We start from the raw sequence: 10,364 nt of genomic DNA on the forward strand, positions 1-10,364 counted from the left end.
TGAGAAACACACTTGGGTGGCGTTGTGTAAGTGTGTGTGTGTTTGTGTGCGTATGTCAAGATTGTTCACAAAAGCCCTGACGGATATTCCACTGGCCTGAGAAGTGCACTTGAGTGTGTGTACTCAACGGCAGCGTTTTGCGACAACACCAACAAAAACAGTCTTATCACATGAAAAAGTGAACATATCCAATCATTTCGAGATAGATAAATCAAGAATTATTTTAGTGATTCGTTAAACTTTCACACGTTAAGTGCCATTGACGAGAATAGACGTCAAAAATCACTGGCAGTGAATGAGTTAACCTTATTTTTCTACGGTTATTGAAATGGGTGGAGGCATTCTGGCAGCAGAAATAAAAAAAATATCAAATGCATGATAAGTTCCCGTGATAATGTGAAAAGACTGTTCTACAAATTTCAAGTAAACGTTCCATATTTTTCACTTTTTTTTAACGCCACCAATACGCTTCCGAAGTACGCTTATGAGTGTGTGAGCGTGTGTGTGTGTTGGCCTAACAATTCCCTCGAGATTTCAGCCCTGTTTGGATAACCGCTTCAATTTTTTATCCCGGTAACACACCGGTCGTTAATGCCTCGAAAACACACACGCGCTCACACGCACACACAGAAGGAGTTGTGCTTCCTGTCCCATGTGTTAGGTGAGGTTGCTGCTGATGTCCAGGGCTTGCTGGTACACCTGAGTCATGTCCTCCAGGTCCCCCAGCAACGAGAAGCTGCCATTGTCCTGCGGGGAGCCTTTGCTTCTGGGTCCGCGGCCGAACTTGGGGCCTTGGAGCGCGGCGGGCGGCGGTTGGAAGCTAGCGAAGTTGGCTAGGTGCAGCAGGTTCTCGGCCGACACGCACGCTCTGATGTTGGGGCGCAGGTGCGGCGTGGAGGGGTGCCACTCTGCCGACTTGACCGAGCCGCCGTCTTCCCCGACCATGCTGGACGGCCGACTCTGACTTCGCGACAGGCCCGAGTCGGCGGCGGAAGGGGGCTCGCCGAGGGCTCCTCCGGCCGCCAGGGCCGCCGCCGAGGGGGGGCCGCTGTAGGTGGAGTACTTGCCGTTACGTTTCAAAATGCCCTTTCTTCCCATGGCTCTCTTGGGTGGCGAGGTGGCGAGCAGAGTCATGCTGGCTCCGCCCAGGAGCTCCGACGACTCGCTGCGCTCGGGCGACGAGTAGTACCCTGATTCCCGCTGTTGGTTGTTCTTCAAGATGCCTTTTTTGGGCAGGGTGGGCACCATCTTTGCCGGCGAGCCTCCCCCAAAAGGCGTCTCTTCTTCTTCCCGATCTGGACTCGAGACCTCGCCGCCGCCTTGCGCTTGCTCAGGCCCGGACGTCCGGCCCTCCTCGGAGCCGACCGACTGCTGCTCCCCCGCCGCTCTGGTCTTCAAGATGCCTTTGGGTCTCTTCAGTCCCGGTTTGTCTTCGCCGCCACCGTCCGCCTGTCCGCCTTCTTCTTTCTTCGACTTTTTGGGCCTCTGGCGCAGTAGCTGGGGCAAGGCGGCCGGACCGCGTGGCTCAGTGCGGTTCTGCCAGTCGATGAAGCGGGCCAGCATGGGCGAGCCGCCGCGGTCCCGCTGGGCGTCGCAGTCGCACACGCTGTTCTTCCAGCCCCAGTTCACCCACCAGTGATTGGCAATATCTTCCACGGTGGCTCGGCGCTCGGGGTTCACCATTAGCATCCAACGGATCAATCCCCGCGCATCTAAACAAAAAATGAAAACCATTTCGAAAACCGTCTTGGAATTCCGCCGCGTCATCTCGACGTACCTGACGATTGCGTGGGCTCTTTATAGTCGCCGTTGCTAATCTGGCGAATGAGGTTCTTGTGGTCGCCCCCGTCGAATGGCATGGTTCCGTACACCAGCGTGTACAACAGCACCCCCAGCGCCCAGCTGTCCACCTGGAGGAAAAACCCCGACAATTCCATTCCGTCACTCGCCGCCGCAAATTACGAAAAAAACCCGCATTTGTGACTTTGACGCTACCTACGCATGTGGAATGTTACGTTATGCAACGGCGACTTAGTGGTCTTGAGGGTGATTAATGACTCATGGCATTAAAATAAATGTTGTGGAAAGAACTCAGAACAGACCCCTTTGAGTTATCCACAGGAGATTACGTTAATAACAAGCGCTCCAATGGCTTTTCCGTACTCGCCAGTCGACCGAGAGAAGCGGCGATGCATCACCGACACGTCTTTTGCACTTTTTAACGACAAACGCCGGCGTTCCGGTGGGAAATGGATCCTTTCCATCCAGATAAATCCTTTCCTTTTTCGCTCCGTACGTCGTGACCACCGAGCTAACTGCGGTTACATAAGACTTGCTGTGTGGGGGCGTGACGAGGTACGAGCTGCTGATTAGCGAAGTGACGGTGACGCGTCTGGTCAGCGTCGAGCGGGAGGGAAGGGGGGGCGGAATCGAAAGGAATGTTCTCCTCTGGAGTCCCGATACAAGGTCAACAAAGAGGAAATTAGATAAGAGCAGTTAAGAGACTTCCTCAAGGCTCTTGGTGTACATTTTTTTTTTTTTTTTTTGCTATCGAGTCCGAGGGCCAACGAGGGCGCGCTCTATTGTTGTGCGCTATTTCTGACAAAACGCTCGCTGCAATTTGCGGCCTCAACCCGACCGTGGACGTGTAATTTCCAATAGAGATTGGACAGCGGTGGTTTTTTTAGGACTCTCAAGGAAATTATAGTGAATTACGCTCAAGTGAGAGCTTTTTTGTTTTATCTAAGTAAAAGTTATTTAGGCTATAAAATGCTTTGGTGTGGTCACTCAAAAAATCTCTTTAGTCTCAGTTATTTGTGCTTCAGCAATAAATCGAGATTGATTCAATGGAATTTAGCCAAAGATGGATGATACTGAAATTGTATTAGCCATGTCCTGTTTTGCAGGCCTCCTCAAGATTTTCATGTGACCACCAGCCCTCTTTGATTCAATAGCGCTCATTCCAATCCAATTAGACGGAAGGGAAGTTGAGCGGGATATATATCCTCCGATTTCTCACATCAAAAGAGGGAAGAGGACTGGACGGGTGCTAATCCCATCAAAGGAGTGCAAATCGGGCCTACCGTACAATTTGGCCACGGCGATGATTACAAAGGTGTTAACGAGATCCGCCGCCGGGAGCTAAGGACGGCGACGGAAAGTGGCAAACGCACTTAAGAGTCGGCATCATTGGCGCTCACCTCCGGCCCGCGGTACGGCCTCCCGTTGACGATCTCGGGCGAAGCGTAGAGCGGGCTGCCGCAAAACGTTTGCAGCAGCTTGTCTTTGTGGTAGAGGTTGGATAGGCCGAAGTCAGCAATCTGTAAAAAAAAAAAAAAAATGTTGCCATTTATCTGGCGCTCATAAATGAAGAGATTTTTTGTTTTTCTTTTAAAGGTTACTTTAATATTTCTGTAAAAAAAAAAAAAAGAAAATGTTGCCATTTAGCCGTCGCTTATAAATGAAGAGATTTTTTTTTTTAAGGTTACTTTAATATTATTGTAAAAAAAAAGAAAGAAAATAATGCCATTTACCAGTCGCTTTATTTTTTTATTTTTTTAAAGCTTACCTTAATATTACAGTTTTCATCCAGTAGCACGTTTTCCAGTTTCAAATCCCTGTGCACCACTCCATTCTGAAATCAGACACGCAAGTCAATCATTAAAAAAAAAAAAAAAACATTCGGTGCCATATTTCCCAAAGGCAATCTCACTGACGCCATTACATCACCTAATTTCACCAGAGCTCTTATTCTGGTTGTTTAAAAACCCAAATATGATCTTATTTGGGGTTTTGCGGGTGCTTACATGGGGTCTTGCGCAAGCAACAACATTGCCAAAATGTGGCTTTTTACCGGGGTCAGTGACATCATCGTAACATTTCATTGTGCCTTTAAAATTGAAGCTTAGCATTTCTCAGAATTCACTTTTATCAAGCGATAGTTTAGCCTAAAGTGAAACCGACTCTCTCATTGTCGACTCGTGTTGACATCTGCTGTGGCTTTGTCACAAACAACTCCAGCGGCCTGTAATTTCCAGCCTGTGTGTGAATCCTAAATTGAGGTCACCATCCCAGCGGACGGACGGGCCACATCTGCATGACGCTACCCGATTGGCTGATCCCACCGAGATATATTTGCTCGCTGTGCCGGTGGTGAGTCATGCTGCCCCGCCCGCTTTGCGATTATCTGGTAAGGATGAGAGATGATTCTTTGTGAGCGACTCCCCCTATCTGGGGGCCGTGACATCATCCTTATCTCCAGCTCAGGCACGACAAGGAGGGAAGCCCGTCCAATCGAGGCCCGCCAATCCGCGGGGAATTACAGAGGTGCGGAAAACCCGATTTGACACGGGCGCGGCCGGTTTTAAATCCTCGGGGAGATCTTTAGCGGGGTATCCTGGAACACCCACGGATGGTGTGTCAGATGAGGAAACTAGCCTGTGTTCCGTCTTCACTCCGAAACAGATGACTCTCTTGGTGGAGAGCATACAAAAGCTTGCAGATGAACGGTCTATAACGTTACACATGGCGGAGCCTGAAAACCACATCCGGATGAAAACCTTCTTACCTTGTGGCAATGATGCACGGCGGAGACGATCTGCCGAAAGAAGTGTCGCGTCTCCCGCTCGCTCAGGCGCCGCCGCTCGCTGATGTAGTCGTACAGCTCGCCCTTGCTGGCGTACTCCATAACGATCACGATCTTGTCTTTGTTCTCAAACACTGAGGGGCGAGCACGGGACTTGGTCACACTGTGTCCTCCATATTATATAAGATATAGTATATATATTTGAATAAAAAAAGGATTGAAATAATGTAAAAATAAAATAAAAAATATAAAAAAAACAAAAATATATATAAAAAAATAATATATATATATATATATATATATATTATATATATATATATAGAGAGAGAGAGAGATATAAAATTAAAAAAAATATATATATATAAAAAATAAAAACAAAAATATACATAAAAAAATAATATATATATATATATATATATATATATATATATATATATATATATATATATATATATATATATATAGAGAGAGAGAGAGAGAGAGAGAGAGAGAGAGAGAGAAAATTAAAAAAAATAATAATATAAATATAAAAATATAATATATATATATATATATATATATATATATATATATATATATATATATATATATATATATATATATATATATATATATATATATATATATATATATATATATATAAAAAATGGAACAGAAGAGTGGGTGACATTATCAACATGTCCAAAAGACGAAAACGCCTCTTCGGTGGGAATAGCGTACTTCTCCTAGTGAGCACCTCACGCGCCGTCTGGCCCATCAGAGTAAGGGAGGGCCTGTTAACTCAATCAAAAGCGCTCCTCGGGGACGGCGGGTCAGGGAAAAGAGACCCGCCAAAGGAGTTCTCAAACAAACTCTCGGCTGTTGTATCAAACGATGCCCTGGACACGTCACACTTCAACATCATGTCACCACATTTCTCAAAGCACTCCCACATTCCCCAACGAGGCATCTGATAGCCTCCTATGAAGGATTACACAATAACATGAAAAAAACATTTGCAACTATTCGTGTGCAGGAACTCATTAAGTGCCAAGAACGACTTAAGCCGTCCATTATCGCCAAAACGTGTTGCATACGTTTAACGATAAAAAGCAGCGTCAAGGTTTCTCCATCTGGCAGATCGTTTCAACTTGGTGACATCACTTATTAAGAGGATGAAAGTGGACGACTGACAAGATGGCAATGTCTGCTCCGTATTGCGGGGCCTGAATTTTTTTTTTCCCACACAGCGGGGTCACCGGGGGTGAGGGGCTCGGCTTTCCCGCACCCTTGAGTGAGCACCTTCATAGCCTGTCACCCCCCCTCCCCTTTTTCTTCCCGGGGTCCTTTTAAAGATATAATCCTCTGCAAAAACACACAGTTGCTGAGTGATGGTAATGCTCCCTGATTGACTGTCTGGACGCTGAGGAAGTCACAGACGGGATGTGGAAGGGAGGGGGGGGGGGCTCGGGAGGGGGTGAGTAGATGGAGCCGTCTGATTGGCCGAGGAGAGTTGTGACCCTGTCTGACATGCACCGTGACCTGACCCCAGCGGAGTTGCTCTTGATGTGAACATTCTCAGCTTGCACTCCCGTTCACCTTTGACCTCCACTGCTGGACTAATTACCAGGCTTACGTAACTAACACTTAACTATCACTCAACTGGGCTTTGTTCACCTTATCCATACTGACTGATTGATTGGTGAAGTGTAAGAAAATTATTTCATTCTTTGTCTCTTTTTTTAAAAATTCTACAACTTAACTAAGCAGCTTCCACTGTGCTGGGAAAATTCCATTATTTTGCTAAGCAATCTTTCAATCATCAATGGCTAACAAATAAATTGGATTTATTTTATGGTGGTGGAAACCATTTGTTATTATGCTATTAAAAAGCAAAATAAATTGATGCCAATTTGTAAGATTTGGATCATTTTTCAAAGGCTCAGACTGACATCCGAAGCCTTCACGACCGCAATACGAGCATTTGAGCAACGCTAAAAGCTTAGAGTGGTTGTTTTAAAAAAAAGGGGGGTTACTGAGGTACAACAAATCCTCTGTTGAAAGCGCCGTGCGGCAAGGGTGTGGTAAAACTCTGTCTTCGCACGCTCGGCTGCTCGGACTTTGCTTCATGGGCGGGAGCTCTTGGGAAGGCAAAATGCGGGGGCCTCGTTTACGTGGGCACACCAGCGCCTGCTGTGTTGTGGAGTCGCTCGGGGAAGTTTATAAAGCAGCTGCGCTTCGGTTCTTCAAACGACCGCCCGCCGGGTACGCCCCCATGACCAACCGCTGTTTGTTGTCGGCGCTTTACTGATAACAACTTTGCAACGCGACAAAAGAGACAGCGGTTGGACCAGTTTGGCGCTTGGCACACAAGCGGCTTGCCAGCCATTGTGCAGGGCCAGCTGTCGGTAAAAATAGCCGCGGGTCGCAAATCAAGCCAAAGCGCTTCGGCGACTTTTTGCATTCTGAAGGGATGATGAACCGTGAGCGATATGTTAAAAAAATTCAATAGGAATTGTTTGGCCTTCTTACACTGGCCATTAATTGCAATCTCCGCAGGTCAGGTAATTTTAGACACAAATATTATTCCATGCATTTTGACCTCATGGTAAATGTCGCTTAGGGTGGAGACTTTCAGACACTGCTCCACTCAGTGAAGGCTTTAACAGACACTGGAAAAGCCCCTCAAATTACAAACGTCAGCATTTGTGTTCAAAAGCTGTTTTTCCACCAAATTCAGAAACGGCTAGCTTGAAAAATTCTGTTAAAATGCCAACGTAAGCACTTTTTTTTTTTATACTGAAGAATAAATGTGTTTTTACAAATATTCGTGGACTTAGCGTGACCTGTCTTGATGGTTTTAAAGAGTAGTAGATGGATGCTGACATGGCTCCAGGGAAGACTTAAGGTCTTTCCTCGCGGTTTCTTAGCATTAGCGGTGGAGAGCAGTCAGACGGGGTGACTGGGGTCAATCCGACACGCTCGCATATAGGAAGACGCACACGCAAAACGGAGCTCCACGTGCAACTTTCACAAGTGCAGTCTGGTTCGCAGCTGCTGTTGTCTTTTAAGCGTCAGCAGATGTCTGGCCCGGAGATCAAGACCGAGGATGAGACCTCAGATGTGGGAGAGGCGATTCCTCGCAACGGGCGTGCGTGTACGTACGTGCACACAAAGGCCGGCGAAAGCCATCTAAATTTTCCGAGGCAGAGAAGATGAATAACATCCAGAGTTTTTTTTTTTTTTTTTCCCTAAATGACATCTGCTTGTCATAACATGGCAATGCTATGAGGTTGGACATTTTGGTTTCATGTGTGTTGAAGCGTGCGTGGCAATCTGTTGCACACACGTGTGCTCACCTTCGTATATGGAGATGATGTGCGGGTGGCGGAGCGATGACATGATCTCAATCTCACGGCGGATGTGAACCATGTCCTGCTCGTCCTTGATTTTCTCCTTCCGAATAGACTTGATCGCCACCTGTGAAAAATAAAAGGGCCTTAGTTAGCCAAACAAGCTAAAAATAGAACAATGATGAGAAGACATTCTTAAGATGTTGAAAGATGAATTAATGTTGATGCAACTCAGCTATTTTTTTATTTTTTACTGTCCATTGAACTGTAGAAGGGGGATTGGATATGTATGATTTTGCATCTTATTTCTCATTATCGCCACCTAGAGGAGTGGAGTTTAACAGCATTACGTAAGCGCATTATGGCCGCTTGCAGTTTTACTTTTCAATGTGTTTATGTGAAGCTCAAAATGCTAATTTTGCTAATGAGGGCAAGTGCTATGGAAAATACAAACACCAACTTGAATCTCGCTAGTGTGCACCCAAGAAGTAAAATAACTCAAGCAATTTTCTCTCACATTTACCAAACAAATTCAATACCAAAAGAGAAACCAAATGGAAAAACACAACGTTGCTATGCGACAACAACAAAAATCAATACCTAATCTTATCAGTGAACTTTACACTGACTTGTGTGACTGTTCTGTTTTAACGGAAGACATTTGACGCGGTTATTTTTTCTGATTTGTGGTCATGGCGTTCTTTGACCCTATCAGCTGCCTCTGCTGACGCGAGATGAGTCAGAAGAGGAGGCGTCATTCGCACGGTGTAATTTACAAGATGAAGGTATTGGCGTGCGGGGGTTCATAATGGATGCTTGCTTTGTGCTCTTCAGGTGCCCCCCCTCCTCCTCCCAGCCTATATTTAACCAGGTATTAGTCAGAGTCACCCTTGAGAGATGAGAGAGGGAGGGAAAGAGAGGGGGGGGGGGTCCAAAACTGTCTACCTAGGAGCAGCTGAGTATGAAAAAAGAACAAAAAGGTGAGAAGGTCTTTTGTCGTTTTGGCAAAGAGGGTTAGGGTGAGCCAAAAGCACCAGGCCGTGCTTCCTCACCTGTCAGAGTCTTTGAAAGGGCAGTAAGTCACCACACTTATTTTTAGTCATTCTATTTTAGGAGATTTAAAAAAGAAAAAAGAAAAACGCTTTTGGGAATTATTTTTTTTTTCTTCAAATGAGGAATCTGGGAACGCAAGACCGAATGAGCCGCCGCCTCCTCGGCTTGCCAACGAGGAGGTCAAGCCGTCGTGGCAATGCTAGCAAGCCTTAAATGAGAGGCTACTCCAAATAACGCGATAAAATATACAGCGGCGCACATGTCACTGTAATTGTAGCCTAAACATTCTTGCATGAAGTCCTGGCGTTCTTTTGATGCGGGCCGCAAGGCAGTCTGTTGGTTTTTGTTAGTTTAAACTTTTGTCCTTCGCTATCTTAGCGCGACTCTTCTGAGGAGCCCTGGCTTTATATTTCAAGCGGACCAAACCACAGGCAGTAGCCGGTGCCAAGCTAATTATCGTGTACATCCATAAAAATAAGCCCAAACCGGAATGGTGCTCTTCCACGGCATGCTTGATTACATACAATTGAAAGAAATTATACGAGAATAAACAAGATGGAGCTGCGGGCGCTATGTTGACAATTAGTAAAAGTTGTTTGTGTTTCTTCATTAAATTTACGATCTTTTTTATCCGCAACGTTGCAGAAGGTGAGTCATCCTCCTTGGATTTATTAAATCAGGAATTCACTAATTTAGGAAATACCTGAGTAATGACCTATAAAGTTTGCAGCCACAGCTAAGTTAGCATTTTTCACCTTTGTTTTGTTAAATTGGGGGAGCAATCTATCTTGTAGTGATGCTAATTTTGGCGCCGCGATGCTAACCCGCACCCACCAAAGGGTCTTGAGAGCAAGCCAGGTATCTGTTGCGTGTCTCCTCATGTTCTCCCGCCCTGACCCCGACGTGGATCATTAAACGGGACCGCAGACCGTCCATTCGCCAGCTGGCTAACACAGCTACGTTTGTCCTTAAGTGTAACCCTATTACTGTCACTCACAGTCAATAGGCGCTGCCCGCCCCCCCTTACGCCAGGTATGGGGCCGACCGACCCCCCGCCCGGTTTGCAACAAGCCGTTTGAAGTGAAAGTCGGCGCTCCGCTTCACTGGAGCCTGACATCTTCTTACTCTTTCTCAGATCATTAAAACAGATGAAAGATTCATCGTCAGCTCGCCCATCCCCGTGTTTTCAAAAGGTCCCCGGCGTCTCTTATGTATTGTATTGGACTTGAGTCACAGTTCGTGGCGAGGGGGGGGGAGGAAGAGGCCCCCTCATTCTTCGGGAGAAATGTATTCCCAAACGAGCCCAAAGATCGTAATACCTCATCAACGGGGCTGCGTAGAGCGTAGGAATGTCGGCGTTTTCCCTTTCCAGTACCTCTCCGTTGTTGAGCCAT

The 10,364-nt window shown here is 46.2% G+C and overlaps 1 protein-coding gene across 1 annotated transcript; it reads right to left on the reverse strand.

Moving 5' to 3' along the window:
• Nucleotides 1-657: 657 nt before the first annotated feature.
• Nucleotides 658-10,364, reverse strand: nuak1b (NUAK family, SNF1-like kinase, 1b). The gene is made up of 7 exons (XM_049723196.1): nucleotides 10,290-10,364; nucleotides 7,924-8,044; nucleotides 4,568-4,719; nucleotides 3,569-3,634; nucleotides 3,201-3,320; nucleotides 1,778-1,910; nucleotides 658-1,712 (listed from the first exon to the last, which is right to left on the reverse strand). The coding sequence occupies exons 1-7, from the start codon at nucleotides 10,362-10,364 to the stop codon at nucleotides 658-660; spliced, it is 1,722 nt and encodes a 573-aa protein (XP_049579153.1).

The sequence above is a fragment of the Syngnathus scovelli genome, chromosome 6 (assembly GCF_024217435.2).
Source record: "Syngnathus scovelli strain Florida chromosome 6, RoL_Ssco_1.2, whole genome shotgun sequence".
Taxonomy (NCBI): domain Eukaryota; kingdom Metazoa; phylum Chordata; class Actinopteri; order Syngnathiformes; family Syngnathidae; genus Syngnathus; species Syngnathus scovelli.

What these genes read in the sequence shown, in the direction of transcription:
- nuak1b (XM_049723196.1), bottom strand. Translation starts at nt 10,364, where the DNA reads ATGGCTCAACAACGGAGAGGTACTGGAAAGGGAAAACGCCGACATTCC. An exon ending in TACGCAGCCCCGTTGATGAG is followed by an intron (nt 8,045 to 10,289) that starts GTATTACGATCT and finishes TATTTTTCACAG; the next exon opens with GTGGCGATCAAGTCTATTCG. An exon ending in AGAGCCCACGCAATCGTCAG is followed by an intron (nt 1,713 to 1,777) that starts GTACGTCGAGAT and finishes TTTTTTGTTTAG; the next exon opens with ATGCGCGGGGATTGATCCGT.